We start from the raw sequence: 22,059 nt of genomic DNA, 5'->3' as shown, positions 1-22,059 counted from the left end.
TGAGGCAGAGTCCCATTGCTTAACAGGAATGCACCATGTGAAACTCAGGTTTCCCCATTTTTTCTTTTGTGTTATTTCAAAAATCTTCACCAGTAATTAAAGTAGGTCAAAGTACTGATTAAGTGTAAGTTTAATTTGATTCTGTGATTGACTTTCATTTCTTTTTCCAGTATTTAATTAGCATTTAAGAATTGCTCTGTTTTCTCCATATTGAAAATATAATATACATATGTGCTTTTCAAATGTTGTAACAAATATGTCATTAAAAGGGTCATCACTCCAGATAGGTAGTTGATCACTTAACTCTAAGAAGCATGTGGCTAAATTAAATATGTTAACTTAAATTTTAGTGCCAAATAAAACAGGCATAGAACAAAATAGCTACTAACCTTGTTTTTAGGTCTCAAATATGCTAAGCATTTTCAGTAGGAGTGGTCAAGGTGATTGTATTTTTAGATAAACAAGGTTTTGAATTGGAAGGATGTATATGTTTAGGTTATATTTGGTTTTAGATCTGAGGAGTTTAGAGTTGAATCTTCAGAGAGGTCATGTAGTTCAACGATCTGGATTTCAAGATTTGGGAACTAAGACATAATCAATTCCAAGGCTGTGTTTTCAGTACTTCATCTTGAATCAACAAGATGTTTTAATATGAACCCCATATTAATCACATACATAGTCATTTCTTAATAACCTAAACTTTATCAGATTACTTTACTTCACCTGACTGGGGAATGTACATTCTGACTTACAGGTGCCTTATCGCTTGCATGCAGTTCTTGTTCATGAAGGACAAGCAAATGCTGGACACTATTGGGCCTATATCTATAATCAACCCCGTCAGAGCTGGCTCAAGTACAATGACATCTCTGTTACCGAATCTTCCTGGGAAGAAGTTGAAAGAGATTCCTATGGGGGCCTGAGAAATGTTAGTGCTTACTGTCTGATGTACATTAATGACAAACTACCCCACTTCAACGCAGGTAAAAATATCTTGGCAGAATCTATAGACGGGGGGAAAATCTGTACTGCTCAGGGAGAAGCACAGTCTTGTACTGCTTTTTTAAAAATTTAAACTATGACTTACTATTACATGATAATATGTTTCAGAAATATAAACAGTATGAAAGGGAATGAAAAGGAAAAACAAGTTTGCTTTACTACTTCCTTCCTTGACCACTGGTCCCACTCCCCAACAAGTATACAATGTTAGGTTTCTTATGTAGTCTTTAAGACACGTGGTATGCATATGCCAGTTTCTATTTATCTGTATCTCCCCCTCTTATCCCCAAATAGGTTATTTTTTAATTCATTTCTGAACCTTTTTCATTAATCGAGTATTTTGCAATCTCTATATTTTTAGAAGAAGAATCTACTCATTATTTTTAACAACTATATAATAATTCATTGTATGGAATGTACATATTTTAAAAATTTATTCAACTTGCCTCCCATAGATAGACTTTGTCTCTAGTTGTTGTTTCTAGTGACATCTTTCTTTTTTTCTTGCTCCATCTTGTGGTGCTGATAGTGACATTTTGTACATACATTTTTGCACCCCTTGGAGAATAAATTTTTTTTTCTTTTTTTGAGACCAAGTCTTGCTCTGTTGCCCAGGCTGGAGTGCAGTGGTGCATGCAGTCTCAGCTCACTGCAACCTCCGCCTCCCGGGTTCAAGTGATTCTCCTGTGTCAGTCTCCCAAGTAGCTGGGATTACAGGTGCCCACCACCATGCCCAGCTAATTTTTGTATTTTTAGTAGAAATGAGGTTTCACCATGTTGACCAGACTGGTCTTGAACTCCTGATCTCAGGTAATCCATCCACCTCAGCCTATCAAAGTGCTGGGATTATAGTCGTGGGTCACCAAGCCTGGCCCAGAATAACTAAATTTTACAGGTGTACTTGCCTGAATAGTTTCACAGTTGTCATAATACTACTACTCATGCTAAGAGCAAGAATAATTATCATTTATATTGGTACTTTAATGCTAAAAGCATGCTTTCAAACTTTATTTCTCTAAGAACTTATTACTGTAAAAGGGAGGGAGGAAGATTAGAAAATATTGTGATCTTCATTTTCCAGCTGGATAACAGGTTCTAAGGGTTCTAAAGTTGACTAATTACATAGTCATTAAATAAATAGCAGTCCCAAGATTCAAATATAATTCTCCAAATTCTGTGGTGTTTTCAACTTACATTATTCTGTCTTTCTTTCACATCCTCTATGAGAGGTCTTATAATGAGCATTTGGCAAGTAAGGTAATAGGAACCTTTTGCTTTTAGTATTCAAACTTTACTGTGTTGCATAAGCCCTGGCACAGTGGCTCACACCTGTAATCCCAGCACTTTGGGAGGCTGAGGCGGGCGGATCACATTAGGCCAGGAGTTGAAGACCAGCCTGGCCAACATGGTGAAACCCTGTCTCTCCTAAATACAAAAATTAGCCAGGCATGGTGGTGTACACCTGTAATCCCAGCTACTGGAGAGGCTGAGGCAGGAGAGTCGCTTGAATCTGGGAGACAAAGGTTGCAGTGAGCTGAGATTGTGCCACTGCACCCAGCCTGGTCAACAGAGTGAGATTCTGTCCCAAAGCAATCAACACGTAAGGCAGTTCTGTCTAGGCAGCACATTATCTTAATGATTTGTTAGTGTGAATGATCATTGAACAGTAACTGATATTCACAATTGTATATTTATGGTGTGAAGGAACTGCTTGTGGGAGTTATTGTAACAGGTGAAACGTACTCGCTGTTGGTAGTTTATAGGAGACTTGTTATTGTGTACATGGTTTATTTTTGTATTATAGAAACAAACAAGTGGAAACTGTCATTTGCTTAGTGAAAAGGCTGATTAATGGCAACCAGTAAGTGAATGTGTTAATCTGATATAGGATTTTTATTTTATTTTGGTCACAGGGTTAGAAAATGAAATTTAGTATGTTGTTAATATCCTCACCATTAGAGCCAGGTATTATTGACCATCTAACCATTGTATCAAATTGCTTTCTCATAGTACTTAATTGTGTGAAAGTTAATGATATAAATGTCTTGAAATTCATCTCTAACCTTTTGGAAATGGACATTCTTACCAACCAAATGCAGTGGTTAAATTGATAAAACTGTTTAGCCTGAAATTTTTATTGGCTCTAATGATTTTCTGAATTTCCCTGAAATGGTTGGTATATCCAGTGATTGACAATGATCAGTTTCCAAATCTTTTTTTTTTTTTTTTTTTGAGATGGAGTCTCACTCTGTTGCCCAGGCTGGAGTGCAGTGGTGCAATCTCAGCTCATTGCAGCCTTAGCCTCCCAAGTAGCTGGGATTACAGACACATGCCACCACTCTTGGCTAATTTTTGTGTGTGTGTTTTGTAAAGGGTTTACAAAAGAGTTTTACCATGTTGGCCAGGCTGATCTCAAACTCCTACCTCAAGTGATCCGTCTGCGTTGGGCTCCCAAAATGCTGAGATTATAGGCTTGAGCCACTGTGCCCAGCCCACTTTCCAAATCTTTAACTCTGTATTATTCATTCATTTAGCAGATGTTTAATGAGTGCCTACTAAATGTGAGGCACTGTTATCGATTGTTGCTCTTACATTGTCCATACAGGTTGAGCACCCCACTTGTGAAAATCCAAAATCCCAAATGTTAAAAAATCCACAAAACTTTATGAGCACTGACAATGCTAAAGGTGATTGCTCATTGGAGCATTTTGAATTTCAGATGTTGGATTTTCAGATTTGGGATGCTCAACTGTAAGTAATGGTGCAGATTTTCCAAAAACTGAAAAAAATTAAATCCAAACACTTCTAGTCCCAAGCATTTTGGATAAGAGATACTCAATCTGCATTTCTGATGGATTATATGTGTATGTATTTTTAGTTAGGAGTAAGATAAAGATGAAATATCTTGCTTTCTTCCTTTCTAAAAAGGATGTTTTGGTTTCTTATGATCTTTGGTTCCTTGTGAACTTTTAACTCTATCTTTGCTTTTCCTCAGAGGCAGCCCCAAATGAGTCAGATCAAATGTCAGAAGTGGAAGCCTTATCTGTGGAACTTAAGCATTACATTCAGGAGGATAACTGGCGGTTTGAGCAGGAAGTAGAGGAGTGGGAAGAGGAGCAATCTTGCAAAATCCCTCAAATGGAGTCCTCCACCAACTCCTCATCACAGGACTTCTCTACATCACAAGGTATCCGAGAAGGCATTTATGCCAGTGATCTAGTAACATTTCATGCTGTACTCCCCTAGCCAGCCCTGTGCCCTTCAGATGACTAAGTGATGACACAGTCTTCACAGTATATTTCATATGTAGTTGTTATGGCAGGCACAACCTAATGGAATGAATTGTGGCATTAGAATGTGATTTCTGATGAAGAGAAGTAACATCAGAAAGAACTACCTGTTACTTTCACTGTGTATATGGTTTTGCTTATTTCCCAGGTTATGGGAGAAACTATGATAAGATTAATAGGTAGACTTTATGAAAACCATTCTCCAAAGGTGATCTTCCTAACAGATGCTTGTTTGTAGAAAGTTTTCTTAATGTATACAAATATGACAAAGTTGGGTGTGCATTAAATTTACAGACTTATTTACTCAAAGTTTACAGACTTTATCAGAGTTCTTGCTGAAGTAGCAATTTCTTGTAGTTTTTGATTTCTAGGGAAAACCTGCATAGGCTTTGTAAAAAGCTGTTAGCAGGGTTGTATATTAAACTGTATCCATTCTGCTTGCTTTTTATCTGAGTATTCTAGACTATTTATCATCAGATGCTAAGACCTTTGTATAATTCTTTATCAGAGCCTTCAGTAGCCTCTTCTCATGGGGTTCGCTGCTTGTCATCTGAGCATGCTGTGATTGTAAAGGAGCAGACTGCCCAGGCTATTGCAAACACAGCCCGTGCCTATGAGAAGAGTGGTGTAGAAGCAGCACTGAGTGAGGTGAGAATGACTGGGAAGTCCAAGTTCAGGAGGGCTGGGCTTTCAGCAGCAATGGTCAGTTTTCTCACATTTCTTTTATTCTGTGTCTCTGCTGCATTTAACCAACCCCTTTTTATTTCTCCTGTTTTTTCTTACTCTTTCTCCCCACTCTGCTGCCACAGCTTAAAGAAGCTGAACCCAAGAAGCCCATGCCCCAGGAAACAAACCTTGCAGAGCAGTCAGAGCAGCCTCAAAAGGCTAATGATGCAGAGTCTACTGCCCAGCCTAATTCTGAGGTCTCTGAAGTCGAGATTCCCAGTGTGGGAAGGATTCTGGTTAGATCTGATGCAGATGGATATGATGAGGAGGTACAGAGATGAGTGCAGGATTTAGCTGTTTGTTGTCGGTCTTCTATTTCCTTCTCTTGTTACTATATTAAGGTATCTGCCAATAGCTGATATTTTCTCATTGCAACAAATAACTGTCAAGAAAGCCTATTTGGTTTTGACCTTATGAAAGATAGTCGTGTTTCTACTGTTAGTGCTCCCAGCACGTGTATATCTATCCAGACTTGTACTTAATGGGGCCACTGCAGAGTCTAGATTACTCAGAAAGGTAAAATTTAGTTATCTGTTTGTTATTTTGGACATAAGATTGCCTTCTAATTTAAAGTAGGGAATCTTTGTTTTGGATATTAGTCCATTGTTTTTTCTCCAGATATAAATTTTTCAGTTGTACAGTGAGCTAAACAAATGTAGATTTAAGTTATTTTTAGTTCTAAAGCTTTAGGAAGAAGCTATAGAACCCCAAGTTATTTGTTGTCTGTCTCCTCTTCGGTTGCACTGCACGTAAACAGTAATGAATTCTGTTTCTCAGATTTCTTTTTTTTTTCCTGTGGGGTATTTAAAACAAACAAAAAAAAATAATTGAAAAGGTAATCCTGTAATTTACAGGCTCACGCCTGTAATCCCAGCCCTTTGGTAGGCCAAGGTGGGTGGATCACCTGAGGTCAGGAGTTTAAGACCAGCCTGGCCAACGTGGTGAAACCTGTTTCTACTAAAAATACAAAAATTAGTGGGGTGTGGTGGCGCGCACCTCTAATCACAGCTACTTGAGAGGCTGAAGCAGGAGAACTGCTTGAACCCGGAGTCAGCAGTTGCAGTGAGCCGAGATCACACCATTGCACTCCAGCCTGGGGGACAGAACGAGACTCCATCTCCAAAAAAAAAATCCTTGAAAGTTTTCACTTTATGGAATCATATTTATATAGTCCCTAGTTTCCAGACTATTTTAAATGCACTGTTCATCCTAGTAAAACTCTGAAGTATTTGTGTGTTTAAGATATATACCCCAAGTACAGAACTAAATTGGAATTCTGACCTTAGACACTTCCCCTCCGAGAACTATAATTTAACTTAATTCTTCAGCAGTGCCATATTGGGAGATATTTTTAGGCGTACATCTTTCTTCATCCTACTAAATTAGAACATATAGTGTAGGAATAGCTTGTCTTGGTCAGGGTGTTGACATTATCTAGAAGGACAGAAGTGGTGGGTGCACATAGGAACATTGCTCTGCTGCCCTTTAGCACTCTGTTCAGCCTCCTTTCGTACAGTCTTCTGCTGAACCTTTCTTCTCTCCTTTCTCTCTGTGTTTTGTGCCTCTTTGTGGTAGGTGATGCTGAGCCCTGCCATGCAAGGGGTCATCCTGGCCATAGCTAAAGCCCGTCAGACTTTTGACCGAGATGGGTCTGAAGCAGGGCTGATTAAGGTACCTCTGTTTTTAAAATTCTAATTCTTACAACACAGGCATCATAATATTGGGGAAATAATTCTGTAAGAAGGGAAAAAATGGGATTAAGGCTGGGTGTGGTGGCATGTGCATGTAGTCCTAGCTACTTAGGAGGCTGAGGTAGAGGATCACTTGAGCCCAGGAGTTGGAGGCTGCAATGCACTTTGATTGCACCACTGCACTCCAGCCTGGGCAACCTAAGAGATCTATCTCTTTAAAAAAAAAAAAAAAAAAAGTCTGGGCATAGTGGCTCACACCTGTAATTTAGCACTCTGGGAGGCCCAGGAGGGGAGGCCTGTTTGAAGCTGGGAGTTCAAAACCAGCCTGGTCAACATAGTGAGACCCCCATCTCTACTATGGAATTTTTTTTTTTAATTAGCTGGACATGGTAGCATATGCCTGTAGTCCCAGCTAATTTGGAGCCTGAGGCAAGAGGATCATTTGAGCCCAGGTGTTCAAGGCTGCAGTGAACCGTGATTGTGCCACTACATTTCAGCCTGGGTGACAGAGTGAGACCCTGTCTCCAGAAAATTAAAAAAAAAAAAAAAAAAAGTCTTCTGTGAAGTGAAACATGAAACTCCCTTTCCTGTCCAACTTAGGAACAAGCTGTTTTCTTCACTTGACACTAACCCAGCCTTGGCCAGCAGGACCATTCTCAGTGACACTTAGCCTGGAGGGCTTTTCATTGTTCTTGGGAGTTGTCTGTTAGTAACAACTGGGTTAGATTGTGCCTTTGTAATTTTGAGATCATAATACAACAAAGTAGTCCATGTTTTTAAAAATACTTGGGTAAAATTACATTTGTATAGATGCTTAAAGTTTAAGTCTTTGACACACAAGTATCTGCCTTTTATAACAATGAAAACTAAATATATTATTTTCTGAGAACTTTATGAGAAAACTGAATTTCTTAAGAATATAATAGACTGGGCCCTGCGGCTCATGCCTGTAATCCTAGCACTTTGGGAGGCCAAGATGGGCAGATTGCTTGAGCTCAGGAGTTCTAGACCAGCCTGGGGAACATGGCGAAACCTTATCTCTACAAAAAATACAAAAATTAGCTGGACATGGTGGCGTATGCCTGTAGTCCCAGCTACTTGGGAGGCTAAGGTGGGAGGATCACCTGAGCCCAGGTGATGATGCCACTCTTCTCCAGCTTGGGTGACAAAGCAAGATCCTGTCTCAAAAAAAAAAAAAAGGTATAGTATGTTTTTGGTGCCAGGATGCTGAAAGAGTTTCACCCCTTATGAAATGAAAACAACTTAAAGATTCCATAGTTGCTTTTGTAATTCCTCAATAAGAATTTTTAGAAGTCTTTTTAGAGTTAAGAGACTGCCTAGCTCCTAGGCATCAATTTCTGTGTGCAGAAGCCCACAGCATACTCTTTTTCTAACTATTGATTCTGTCCTTAATAGGCATTCCATGAGGAATACTCCAGGCTCTATCAGCTTGCCAAAGAGACCCCCACCTCTCACAGTGATCCTCGACTTCAACATGTCCTTGTCTACTTCTTCCAAAATGAAGCACCCAAAAGGGTAGTAGAACGAACTCTTCTGGAACAGTTTGCAGATAAAAATCTTAGCTATGATGAAAGGTGAGAAGAGAACATTCAGGTGAATCATTCCTTTGTCTGGGTCGGGCTAGACCAACTCCTCTGTTGGGAAAGTTTTGCCCTGTACCCTTTCATTGCTTTCTGAACTTTGTCCCACACAGATCAATCAGCATTATGAAGGTGGCTCAAGCGAAACTGAAGGAAATTGGTCCAGATGACATGAATATGGAAGAGTACAAGGTGAAGTCTTTAAGTCTGTAGAGCAAAAACATTAATTCCTGAGGTAAATGGTACCTGAGGCAAAATTAACAATCACAAACTGACTTGTTCTCCCACTTTCCCCAAAAAAAACCTGGTAAAGAATGGATAAATGATATTTTCTTGCCCTCAGAATAGTAGGTCTCCTTATTTTCATTCTTCTATTAGAGTGAATCAACACTTCACTTCCCTTAAATACCTATTTCAGCCTTGTCCTAGGCAGTAAAATTCTTGAACTCATGCTTTTGGTTTGTTTTAAATGATACAGTTTTAAAAACATACATTAAAGTATATACATAGTTGCACATTTTTTCAATTGTGTTCTATGTAAAACAATGTTATGTACCACCCAAGGTGTATCCACCACACTTCCTGAATTTGAACGTTGCTCTGTATGACTAGAAATGGCCATATCTTTCCATTATTTTCCGTATCTGGATGGTTTTACCAGCGCTGAAGAAGTCCTTCGCTTAAGCTAGAGCTGAATGTCTTTGACATAGCTACCGGAAATTAAGATAAATTCCAAAGCTCGTAGGAAATAAATACTTCTGTTACTCAAGTGAAAGGAACAGAACATTGAAAGTTAAGATCAGTGGTAGACTTTTATTTTAAATGTTGAGTAGGTTTTTATCTGAAAGCTTTTGTGTTTATTTTTGTGGCTACACGGATGTCCTCAGTAAATGTTTGTAATGAATTTAAAACTTAGGTGGAAGGGGCACTAACAATTGATGATCATAATTATTAATAGTAGTCATTCTTTTTCAGAAGTGGCATGAAGATTATAGTTTGTTCCGAAAAGTATCTGTGTATCTCCTAACAGGCCTAGAACTCTATCAAAAAGGAAAGTATGTTGGCCTTTTATTTTACAAAGATTGTTAGTCAGGATGCTGTTCTCTATAGATGCCCACCTGGGAATACTGAGAGCCACAGCCATGCATAACCTCTCTTGTTACATACACTAGTGTGTGTGCGTCTTCCAGTGCTTCAGTTTTGGGTGGACTGGCCAATTTGTAGAAGAGCTGGCCCTTGACTTTTTGTCTTTGGCCCTTGACTTTTTCGTAATTGCAGCCAAGTAGGTTCTTGAAATGGGGAAGAGTGAGGTCTAAGCCCTAGATTTTGGTAAAAGAGCACTAAGCTGTTGTTTATCTCCCATTTTCTAAGGTACCAGGAGGCACTTTCCTACCTGGTATATGCCTACCAGAGCAATGCTGCCCTGCTGATGAAGGGGCCTCGCCGGGGGGTCAAGGAGTCCGTGATTGCTTTATACCGAAGGAAATGCCTTCTGGTTTGTACTGATTGTAAAGTCTTAAGGTTTTTTTTTGTTTACCTCTGCTCCTTGAAAAGACATGACTTTCAAAACAAAATATCTCCAGCAGGTTTTAGATTTTTTCCCCTGTAATTCTCATGAACAGTTTTACATTGGAACAGGTTTTTTTTTTCAATTACTTTTAGTGAATACCATTCATCTTCAATGATAACTGATAGAAGTTAAGATGAGAATTAGTCATCCCTCTGTGTGCCCTTCATGTATGCCAGCATTATAGATTTTATCACATTGCATTCCTACCAGGTTGCAGGTTCCTTGAGCACAGATACTTTTCTCACTCAGCCATTTCCTCTGTGACTGTCATGTAGGAAGTGTGTAATAAATATGTGTGGAAGGAATGCAGTATTTTTTCCACGTTCACTTTTAAGCTGGTAGATGAAAGTTTTAGTGACTTCTAAGACACTTCATTTTTTTTTTTTTTTTTTTTAAGAAAAGTAGGAACCGGCCGGGCGCGGTGGCTCAAGCCTGTAATCCCAGCACTTTGGGAGGCCGAGGCGGGTGGATCACGAGGTCAAGAGATCGAGACCATCCTGGTCAACATGGTGAAACCCCGTCTCTACTAATACAAAAAAAATTAGCTGGGCACGGTGGCGCGTGCCTGTAATCTCAGCTACTCAGGAGGCTGAGGCAGGAGAATTGCCTGAACCCAGGAGGCGGAGGTTGCGGTGAGCCGAGATCGCGCCATTGCACTCCAGCCTGGGTATCACGAGCGAAACTCCGTCTCAAAAAAAGAAAAAAAAAAGAAAAGTAGGAACCATAAGAATTGGTCCTGCTGTTCTGATAACATCATCATCATACTAGTGAAGACTAACTCTCTCCTGGCCTAATTTGCGCTGTATAGCCACATGGAAAGTCAGATCTATATTCCCTTGCCTCCCCAGGGGTTTATGTGATGCTTGCCCTTCAGAGAACTGTAAAGGGGTAGCCTGCCTTCAGATTTTGTGCTTGTGTGTATTTTCCCCTATACCCAGCAAATTTGCCCTTCACAGAAGACAAGCCAATATTTCTACTACTGCCTCGGCCTTGTTCATACTGAATGGGTGAGATTAGGTCATTACATACACTCAGTAACTTTATTTTCTGATTTACACGTTGACAACTGTATTAGTTATAGGTGTGGCAGGGCCACTTTGAAGCTGAAAAAGGGATCTTGTTGGTTTGATGGATTTGAATTTTATTAGAGCCATGTTTTTATATTTTAAATTACCAAATAGATTGACATTTTTGAATATCCTACCTAGCTTCTGTAGTAATGCAGTAATAGGGATTTAGACTCTTTCCATTATTGGATCCCAACCCCTAGTGTGCATCAGAATCGTAAAGGGAGCTTTCAGACAGTCATGAAGCTTAGGGTCCTCCCTAGACAATTAAACCAGAATCCCTAGGAAAGGGCCTGGGCATCGGTCTGTCTTCTGCAGGTGATTCTGGTGTTCGGAGGAGATAGAGAACCAGTTAACTGGTCTTTGGTTGAAACAGGTGTTAAGCAGGACCTTGCCTTACAAGTTTAGGCCATTGCGTCATAACTTTGCTGCATTAGAATCACTTTGGGAGCTTTCGTAAAATCCCAACGTCCTGGTCATCTGAATACTAATTAAATCAGCATATCAGGAGTGGGAACCAGACATCAGTAGTTTTTAAAGATCCCTAAGTGCATCTAATGTGCAGTAAAGTTTGGGAACTGCTTGTTTAGATTGTTATTAAAGAGATATTTCTCTTTTTCATACTTTTCCCCACCTAATTCTACCTTTTAACTGTAGGAGCTGAATGCCAAAGCGGCTTCTCTCTTTGAAACGAATGATGATCTCTCTGTAACTGAGGGCATTAATGTGATGAATGAGCTGATCATCCCCTGCATTCACCTTATCATTAATAATGACATCTCCAAGGATGACCTGGATGCCATTGAAATCATGAGAAACCATTGGTGCTCTTACCTGGGGCAAGATATTGCAGGTATATGCTCTTGCTAATAAAAGTTCTAAGGTTTTGAGAATTCTAGAAATTACAATGTTCTCACTTGATAGTACTGGTTGCCAAACCTTTTTAAGGAATTGGAACCTCCTAGCATATAAATAAGTTAAAAGTGGATCTGCTTTATTGAAACAAAGGAAGGGAGCCCGGGCCTCTGCCCCTTTTAATCTCCCTTTAGCTTCGCCGTGACTGCCAAATCACCTCCATGGGCAACCAAGAAGCCCGGTTTGAAAAACGTCACTGCTCTCCAGGAACGTCAGACTTCTACTACTCTTTCATGTGCCAAAAGACAAATGCTTTTATAGTTTAAAAATCAAAATCTGGCCGGGTACAGTGGCTCACTCCTGTATTCCCAGAACTTTGGGAGGCCAAGGTGGGTAAATCACCTGAGGTCAGGAGTTTAACACCAGCCTGGCCAACAAGGTGAAACCCCATCTCTACTAAAAATATATAAATTATCCAGATGTGGTGGTGGGCACCTCTAATCCCAGCAACTTGGCAGGTTGAGGCAGGAGAATCGCTTGAACCTTTGGGCAGAGGTTGCAGTGAGCTGAGATAGCACCCTTGCAGTCCATCCTGGGCCATGGAACAAGACTCCAACTAAAATAAAAAAAAATCAATCTACATACGTAGAGTATGGTTATGGGAGGGTGCCTTGACTAAGTTTTTCTGTCGCTTTAAGTTATATTAACTATGATGACTTCAAGATTAATTAATTAGTGGAATATCCTTGGTTGTTTAAAGCATCTTGAGGAGGGAACCTAAAGCTGATTGTTTTTAGGTGAGGTCAGTAGACTTGGAAAATGGTTATATATTCTGATATGAATCCTCTTTGTTAGTTTCTTGCTGATATTCCATTGATGGGGCTGGGCACGGTGGCTGACGCCTGTAATCCCAGCACTTTGGGAGGCTGAGGTGGGTGGCTCACTTGAGTCCATGAGTTCGAGACCAGCCTGGGCAGCATAGTGAGACCCTGTCTCTACAAAACATGACAAATTAGCTGGGTATAATAGTATGCACCTGTAGTCCTAGTTCCTTAGGAGCCTAAGGTGAGAGGATTGCTTGAGGCTACAGTGACCTGAGACCATTCTGTTGCACTCCAGCTTGGGCAACAGAGTGAGACCCTATCTCCAAAAAAAAAAAAAAGATAATTCCATTGACTGGTTCAAGTGTGTAAGTTGATAGTATTTATTTAAAAATTCTGGTCTGGGCACCGTGGCTTATGCCTGTAATCCCAGCACTTTGGGAGGCCGAGGTGGGCGGATCACAAGGTCAGGAGTTTGAGACCAGCCTGGCCAATATAGTGAAACCCCATCTCTACTAAAAATACAAACATTAGCTGGGCATGGTGGTGGGCACCTGTAGTCCTAGCTACTTGAGAGGCTGAGGCAGGAGAATCACTTGAACCCTGGAGGTGGAGGTTGTGGAGAGCAAGACTCCACCTCAAAAAACAAACAAATTCTGGGCTGGGCGTGGTGGCTTATGCCTGTAATCCAAGCACTTTGGAGGCCAAGGTGGGCGGATCACCTGAGGTCAGGAGTTCAAGACCAGCCTGACCAACATGGTGAAACCCTGTCTTTATTTTGTAAAAAAATGTTTAAAAATTATTTAAGGGGGTGGGGAGGTGGGGAGAGATATCATGGGGAGAAATGCCAGATATAGGTGAAGGGGAGGAAGGCAGCAAATCACACTGCCACATATGTACCTATGCAACAATTTTGCATGTTCTTCACATGTACCCCAAAACCTAAAATACAATTTAAAAAAAAGCCAAAAAAATAAAAATAAAAATAAATAAAAATTCTTTAAAAAAAACAAAAACAAATTCTATAATGACTAGTTGCCATGTCTTTTCCTTTACTGTCTTCAGTTTTTATTTAGTCCAAGCTTGTCCAACCTGAGGCCCACACAAATTTGTAAACTTTCATTAAACATTATGAGATTTTTTTTTTTTTTTTTTGATACAAAGTCTCACTCTGTTGCCCAAGCTAGAGTATAGTGACACAATCTCGGCTCACTACACCCTCCACCTTCCAGGTTCAAGCAATTATCCTGCCTCAATCTCCTGAGTAGCTGGGACTACAGTCATGCACCACCATGCCCAGCTAACTTTTTTGTATTTTTTAGTAGAGGTTTCACTATGTTGGCCAGGCTGGTTTTGAACTCCTGACCTCGTGAGCCACCCACCATGGCCTCCCAAAGTGCTAGGATTATAGGCATGAGCTACCACGCCCAGCCAATTTTTTTTTTAAACTCATCAGCTATTGTTAGTGTTAGTGAGGTTTGTGTGTGTCCCAAGACAATTAAAGCCAAAAGATTGTACACCCATGATTTAGACCATGTATGATATGTAGCTTTACTTAAATCCATGTGTATACATTGACATGTTGTAAACATTTGAAAGAAAGTATTACTATCATATCTATGTCAAGAGTATCATATCTACTTCCTCATATTTAAAAAATACAATTGATTAGAAGACCCTTTCATAATGAAGTAAATATATAGTGTTATTTTGCCAACATCAGGTGGCCTAAAGCAGTGACCTAAAACTTTGCATTTGCTCCTGGTGTGCCTGAAGGAATCATCATTTATTATTAGCTGGCCAGCATAATGCTTTGACCTTTGAAGTTAGGTAAGGGGCTAATAGAAGGCCTTCCAGGCTTGTTCACTTTTACTTGGAGATCTGTTGGACTGTATATGTAACCATCTGCTTTCCCTCCGCAGAAAATCTGCAGCTGTGCCTAGGAGAATTTCTACCCAGACTTCTAGATCCTTCTGCAGAAATCATTGTCTTGAAGGAGCCTCCAACTATTCGACCCAATTCTCCGTATGACCTATGTAGCCGATTTGCAGCTGTCATGGAGTCAATTCAAGGAGTTTCAACTGTGACAGTGAAATAAGCTCCCACGTGTTCAAGGCCCATTCTGGTTTCTGGCTGCCTGCCCCTTGCACAGAAGTCCGTTGTCACAGTGCTCACCTTGGGAAAAGGATTAGGTGGGCACATAAGATTCCAATTCAGACCCCAACCACGCTGGATGTGTAAAGAAGGATTGAAAATAAAATTGCACTTTTTAGGTACAAAATCATAAAAGCTATTTGACTAGAAAAGGTGGAAACCAGTGTATTAAGGTGTTGAATTATGCCAGAAGACCTGAAATGCCCTGTACCTACAACAATGCTTAGCCTTGCCACTTTTAAAACTGTCCTTCAGGCATAAATATTTTTGACAGCAGAATAGAAGAATGATTCATGAGAACCTGAACTAGATGAACAGCTACTAGTTATTTTATCAAATACAGACGACATTTAAAAATTCTTCACTACAGGAGATTAGAAATATAAACCTTGCCTGGCTCTTGACAGGAGATGACAGATGGATTGCTGATGAACCCTTTTACATGTGGGTAGAATGTAAGGTCACATGGCAGTAAGATGCTGAAAAGTCAAGAGAGACCTGTCTTTCTCCTTTCTTTTCTATCTTTAAATAAACCAGAAAACCTCATACCCAGTCCTCAGTGAAAGAAAGGAAACCATTAAGGACTTCAGACAGAGCAGCATTTTGTAACTTGACTAAAGATCATACGTTAATAGTTGTTAGGCATTTAGGTAAAAATTTTCTAATATCTGAAAATTGTCAGAAACGGTCTAAGGCTACTACTGGCTCCAAAGACCATTTTGGTCTGCCTCCTCTTTTTTGTTCTTCCCCGGCCCCCCCCCTCCCGCCACCATGAGATAGTCTCACTGTATTGCCCAGGCTGGAGTGCAGTGGCACGATCTTAGCTCACTGCAAACTCTGCCTCCTGGGCTCAAGTGATTCTGGTGACACAGCCTCCCAAGTAGCTGGGATTACAGGCATGTGCCACAACTAACTAATTTTATATTTTTAGTAGAGACAGGGTTTCACCATGTTGGCCAGATTGATCTCGAACTCCTGGCCTCAAGTGATCTGCCTGCCTCAGCCTCCCAAAGTGGTGGGATTACAGACAAGCCACCACACCCAGCCTTCTTTTTATGACCTTAAAAGTAATTTGTAAAAAAAAAAAAAAAAAGAAAAGAAAAGAAAAAAATTTAAAGTGAAAGAAAAAAAGCACCATACATACGCAAAACTATATATATGTATATGTAGAGAAAATATTTCCCGTTGATCATTTTTAAAAGGCTTCTGATTGGATATTGTATTTTAACCAAATTTTAAAGAGTAATGGAGGAATCATGAAAGGGAAGAACACTTGATACAACTATGCAGATTTTATAAATGTGCAATAAAAGTATTTGTTTTATGTTTGGTGTGCAGTATGGTCCTTATTTAAATATATATTTTCCATTTGGGAAATGGATGTACTTGTTATTTGTCTTGTTCCAATATTTCTTCTTTAAAACCAAAAAAGCAGATTAAAGCATTGATAAACTTGGTGGGGCTGAAGTGCCAGTATTTGAAATAAAAGGCAACAGTCAATTCTTGAGCAGCACCTAATACCTTTTCATCTCATTGGCTATTTGCATTGCATGTAAGCTTATCTACTTTGTAATTTGTCAAATTTTAGAATGCAAAAGCATCAGTTTTCTTAAAATGGAGTTTCTTATAAAGTCATCCCTCAGCAGACACTGGCAGTTGCTTCTAAGATTGCGCATATCAAAACCCTTGCACACTCAAATTCTGCAGTAGGCCTTGCAGAACCTACGTATAGGAAAAGTTGACCCTCCATATGCTTGGGTTTTCACATCCTGTGAATACTCTATTTTCAATCTGCATTTGGTTGAAAAAAATCCTCGTGTAAGTGGACTCATGCAATTCAAACCTGTGTTTTTCAAAGGTCAAACTGTATTTTGATTAATGGTGGGTCATGTTTTACAGATGCTCGGAGGTGCTTTAGTGTTTTAAAGCTCATTGCAAAGATTTGTTTCATGGGAAGTTGATCCATTTTCTTACCCACTGATTACCTTTTACTGTTCAGCATTCTATGTATAACCATTTGCCTTTCACTTTGTAATCCCCTATCAATATTGAGTCCTATGTGCAGTGCTCTAATTATATTATTTTACTTAACACTATTTTACTTAACCCTGGGATTGGGATGATGATAGGGGGCATGGATTATCCAAGGTCATCCTTGGTGTGTCTGACTTCATAGCCTGTGCTTTTAACAGCTGCTCAACTGTCCTTGGTAGTCATGTAAAATATTTTGCTTTGTGCTGCCTTTACAGTAGTTATTTCCTGGTCAGCTATTGGGAATCCACAGTTGGCCAAGAAAGGAACTGATGGACATCTGGAGTGTGTGGTGCTGAGTAGTCTGTATCATTTGAGTCCACAAGGGGGAGTGCTGAGAACTATTAATTGTTTATTCCTCACAGTAGCTGTCTGCCTTTAGGTGCAACCATAGGGCTCCACAAACTAAGGTCTCAGACTGTTTTTTTTTTTTTTGAGCCTGTATCCCAGGCTGTAGTGCAGTAGCATGATTTCAGCTCACTGCAGCCTCCGCTTCCTGGGCTCAAAGGATCCTTCCACCTCACCTCCAAAATAACTAGGACCACAGGTGTGTGCTATCACGCCCTGCTAATTTTTGTATTTTTAGTAGAGATGGGGTTTTGCTGTGTTGCCTAGGCTGGTCTCAAACTCCGGGGCTCAAGTGATCCCCCTGCCTTGGGCTCCCGAAGTGCTGGGATTCTAGGCATGAGCCACTGTCCCTGGCCTCTTTTTTACCTTTTTAAGTGTTAAGAAGAACAAGGATATGAGTAAGAAGCCTACGTGACCTTTGCCCAAAATGATTTAAGAGTTTGAGCAGGATACTTCACCTCAGCATAAAATGTCTTGAGACTGGATTTAGATTAATGTAAGTGGAATTGCAATCATCTTTTGTTTGGATTTGTTAGCTCCTTTAAGAACTAGCAGGCATATTAACTCATTTTTACTCTACCCGCTTCAACAACATACGAGGTAGATAACATACGACAAAACAATTTAATGAATGAGAGACAAGGATCAAGTGGAGTGCTGGGGATGTAGCACTGGTAGGATAGAAGGGGGAATTAATTGTGCCAGAAGTCATGTCCTTGCTCTTTTTATTAGATTTCATTGTATGACCATATTCACCATTTATTGTCCTTTGAGTTTCCCATTTTTGGGTGTTACGCATGATGCTACTAAGAATATTCATTGAACATGTCTTTTGATGCACACATGAATGCATTTCTGTTGGTGTATAACTAGAAGTAAAACTACTGGGTCATATAACTAAAGTGGTTATACCAGTTTGATCCCACCATCAGTTTATGAGTTCCAGTTGCTCCATATGCTTGTCAACATTTAGTTTTGTTGGTAGTTTTAATTGTATCTATTCAGGAAAGTGTGCAGTGATAATCTTGTGATTTCAATTTGCACTTCTCTACATACTAATAACACCCAGCATCTCTATATACTTACTGGCCTTTGGTCATTGTTTTTTGTAAAATACCTCTTTCAGTCTTTTATTTTTGTTGTTGGATTTTTTGTCTCTAACCTATTGATTTGTAGTTCTTTATATCTTCTAGTTATGGAACCGTATTGGTTGTATGCATTGCATGTATCTTCTTTTACTCTATGGCTTTTCACTCTTGGTGTCTTGAAGAAAATAAGTTTTTGATATTAATATAGTCGAATTTATTCATCCTTTCTTTCATGGTTAGTGCTTATCATGTCCTCTTGAGGAAGTTATTACCCAGGGTCATAAAGATATTCTATTACCTTCCAGAAGTTTCACCTTTGATAATTGATTGACCAAGCCTTGTTTATTGAAGACATCATCCATTTTCCAGTGCCTTGCACTGCTGCTTTTGTCATAAATCAGATGTGTTCACGGGGGTCTGTTTCTGGACTCTTTTGCCTGTCCCATTATCCTATTTGTCTGCTTGTACCAATATCACACTTTCTTAGTGTAGCTTTGTAACAAGTCTTTATTTCTTGATTTCTGGTGAAACAACTTCCCTCCAGTTTTGTACTTCAAGATAGTCTTGGCTGTTCATTTTTTGTTTATTTGTTTGAACAGGGTCTTGCTGTCGCCCAGGCTGGAGTGCACTGGTGTGATCATGGCTCACTGCAGCCCCAACCTCCCAGGTTCAAGTGATCCCACCTCAGCCTCTTGAGTAGCTGGAACTACAGTAGCTTGCCACAACACCTGGCTAATTTTTGTATTTTTTGTAGAGATAGGGGTCTCACTGTGTTGCCCAGGCTAGTCTTGAACTCCTGGGCTCAAGTGATCCTCCCAGCTAGGCCTCCCAATGTGCTAGGATTACAGGCATGAGCCACTGAGCCTAGCCTCTTTGCTATTGTTGATCCTTTGCATTTTGGTATAAATTTTAGGATCAGTTTGTTAGTTTCACACATGCAGGCACAAATCTCCAGGGATTTTTGATTAGGTTTAAGATGACTAGAGATAATTTGGTAAAAACTGACATCTGCATGGTATATCTAATTTTTTAAAGGTTTTTCTTAATTTTTATATAAAGGTTTTCCACATCTTCCAAAGATTTATTCCTGAGTTTTTGAAGTTTTGACATTCCTGGTAAATCTCATTTTTCCGATTGCATTTTTGTTTCTTCTCATATCTAGAAGTGAATTGATGTTTAATTCTAAGTTTATAGACTTCAGAAGATTTTTATATACATAATTATGTAATCTCTGAAATGCTGATTTTTATTTCAAATTTTTATTTATTTTATTTTATTTGAGACAGAGTTTCTCTGTTGTTGCCCAGGCTGGAGTGCAATGGCACGATCTCGGCTCACCGCAACCTCCGCCTCCTGGGTTCAAGCAATTCTCCTGCCTCAGCCTCCTGAGTAGCTGAGACTACAGGTGCGCACCACCATGCCCAGCTAATTTTTGTATTTTTAGTAGAGACGGGGTTTCACCTTGTTGACCAGATAGTCTTGATCTCTTGACCTCGTGATCCACCTGCCTCGGCCTTCCAAAGTGCTGGGATTTATAGGCATGAGCCACCACGCCCAGCCTCTTTTTTTTGACACTGAGTTTCGTTCTTGTTGCCCAGGCTGGAGTGCAATGGCACCATCTTGGCTCACTGCAACCTCTGCCTCCCAGGTTGAAGCGATTCTCCTGCCTCAGCCTCCCTAGTAGCTGGGATTATGGCATGTGCCACCATGCCCAGCTAATTTTGTATTTTTTAGTAGAGACAGGGATTCTCCCTGTTGGTCAGGCTGGTCCCGAATTCCTGACCTCTGGTCATCCACCCACCTCGGCCTCCCAAAGTGCTAAGATTATAGGCATGAGCCACCATGCCTGGCCCTTACGATTTTTTTTTATTTTTCTTGCCTGATGATACTTACTAGAACCTTTGGTACAATGCTGAATATATAGATGATGAAAAGTGGGCATCTTTGTCCCCTAATATCTGGTGGGGGGTTCAACATTTCACCATTAAGTATGCTGTAGGTTTGTTGTAAATTCTACTTATTAGGTAAGAAAAAGATTCCTTCTGTTACTAGTTTGCTGAGTTTTTTTTAAGCTTGAATTTTTTTTTTTTTTTTTTTGAGATGGAGTTTGGCTCTCATTGCCCAGGTTGGAGTGCAGTGGTGCGATCTCAGCTCATTACAACCTCCACCTTCTGGGTTCAAGTGATTCTTCTGCCTCAGTTTACCAAGTAACTAGGATTACAGGTGTCTGCCACCATGCCCGGCTAATTTTTTATATTTTTAGTAGAGACAGGGTTTCACCATGTTGGCCAGGCTGGTCTTGAACTCCTGACCTCAGGTGATCTGCCCGCCTCGGCCTCCCAAAGTGCTGGGATTACAGGCTTGAGCCACTGCACCTGGCCTAAGCTTGAATTTTATCAAATGCTTTTATGTATATCGAAATGATTACATAGGTCTCTTTCTTTATTCTGTTAATGTGTGAATTACATTTCTTGATTTCCAATGTTAAACCAGCCATGCGTTGTCAGAATAAAGTAAATTTGACCATGATATTTTTTATATGTAGGTGGTGGATTTTTTTGCTTGAATATTCATAAGACAGATTGGCCTTGTATTTTCATTTCTTGTGATGTGCTTGTGAAGGTGTTGGTGTCAAGATGATTCTGGCTTTATTGAATGCATTGGCAAGTGGTCTCTTGTTTTTTGTGCTCTGGAAGAGTGTGAGTAAAATAGGGTTACTTCTTCCTTAATGTTTGGAAGAATTCATCGTTGAAGCCATCTTAGCCTGGAATTATCGTCGTTGTTTGTGGGAATGCTTTTAACTATAGATGTAGTTTCTTTCAGATATGTGGGGTTTTCACATCTTTCTGGTTGCTTCCTCTTTGTATCAGTTTTGGAAAATTATTAGAAGTGTGTCCATTTTATCTAAAATTAAAATTTTATTTATAGGAAGTTCATAATTTTATCTTGTGACTTTTTATTTCTAATTAGGGTCTGTGTAGTGATATCCGTCTTTTGTTACTGATACTGGGTGACTTGCATCTTTTTTTTTTTTAGATATTTCAGAGTTTTGCAGTCTTTTCAGGGGTTTATTAATCTTTTCAAATAATTATTTGCTTTGTTTATTTTTCTCTTTTACAAGTTTATTTTTCCTACATTTTTAATAAACTCTTCAGTAGTGGTTGTTGACCTTGCTTCCAATTCAGAATCAGCTGTGTCACTTAAAAAAATACAGCTGCTGGCCGGGCACGGTGGCTCAAGCCTGTAATCCCAGCACTTTGGGAGGCCGAGGCGGGTGGATCATGAGGTCAAGAGATCGAGACCATCCTGGTCAACATGGTGAAACCCCGTCTCTACTAATACAAAAAATTAGCTGGGCATGGTGGCGCGTGCCTGTAATCCCAGCTACTCAGGAGGCTGAGGCAGGAGAATTGCCTGAACCCAGGAGGCGGAGGTTGCGGTGAGCCGAGATCGCGCCATTGCACTCCAGCCTGGGTAACAAGAGCGAAACTCCGTCTCAAAAAAAAAAAAAAAAAAAAAAAAAAAAAAAAATACAACTGCCAAGGCCTCCACCCTACAGATAGTGAGTTGTTAGATTTGGACTGGACCATTAATGCTTTCATGGTTTAAAAAGCATCACAGGCAATTATGATAGACAGTCACAATTGAGACCTACTTACTCATATATATGTATTTTTTCCTTTCTGAAACCGTCCCACTCTGTCACCCAGGCTGGAGTGCAGTGGCATGATCATAGCCTCAACCTCCTGGGCTCAAGTGATCTTCCCACTTCACCTCCTGACTAGCTGGGACTACAGGCATGAGCCACCATGCCT

At 40.0% G+C, this 22,059-nt stretch overlaps 1 protein-coding gene across 11 annotated transcripts in view; it reads left to right on the top strand.

Annotated features, from left to right (window-relative positions):
- The window catches only part of USP28 (ubiquitin specific peptidase 28), a 78,387-nt gene extending 62,286 nt beyond the window's left edge, over positions 1–16,101 (top strand). For 5 of the 11 annotated variants that reach the window (XM_064375427.1, XM_012470488.2, XM_012470490.2 and 2 more), the window contains 11 exons: positions 755–983; positions 3,998–4,189; positions 4,801–4,940; positions 5,102–5,287; positions 6,594–6,689; positions 8,126–8,304; positions 8,424–8,502; positions 9,286–9,365; positions 9,682–9,805; positions 11,605–11,800; positions 14,546–16,101. In XM_064375427.1, coding sequence (XP_064231497.1) covers positions 755–983; positions 3,998–4,189; positions 4,801–4,940; positions 5,102–5,287; positions 6,594–6,689; positions 8,126–8,304; positions 8,424–8,502; positions 9,286–9,365; positions 9,682–9,805; positions 11,605–11,800; positions 14,546–14,721 — 1,677 coding nt within the window. In that variant the 3' untranslated portion in view covers positions 14,722–16,101. The remainder of the gene's footprint in view (positions 1–754; positions 984–3,997; positions 4,190–4,800; positions 4,941–5,101; positions 5,288–6,593; positions 6,690–8,125; positions 8,305–8,423; positions 8,503–9,285; positions 9,366–9,681; positions 9,806–11,604; positions 11,801–14,545) is intronic. The other 6 variants (XM_064375430.1, XM_064375431.1, XM_012470494.2 and 3 more) reach the window with 3 other exon arrangements.
- The last annotated feature ends 5,958 nt before the right edge of the window (positions 16,102–22,059 follow it).

Source organism: Aotus nancymaae, unplaced genomic scaffold (assembly GCF_030222135.1).
Source record: "Aotus nancymaae isolate 86718 unplaced genomic scaffold, 86718_ANA_hifiasm-v0.15.2.pri h1tg000012l, whole genome shotgun sequence".
In the NCBI taxonomy this organism is placed as follows: Eukaryota; Metazoa; Chordata; class Mammalia; order Primates; family Aotidae; genus Aotus; species Aotus nancymaae.
The sequence above is the reverse complement of the archived record's forward strand: the minus strand, read 5'-3'. Positions and strand labels throughout refer to the sequence as shown.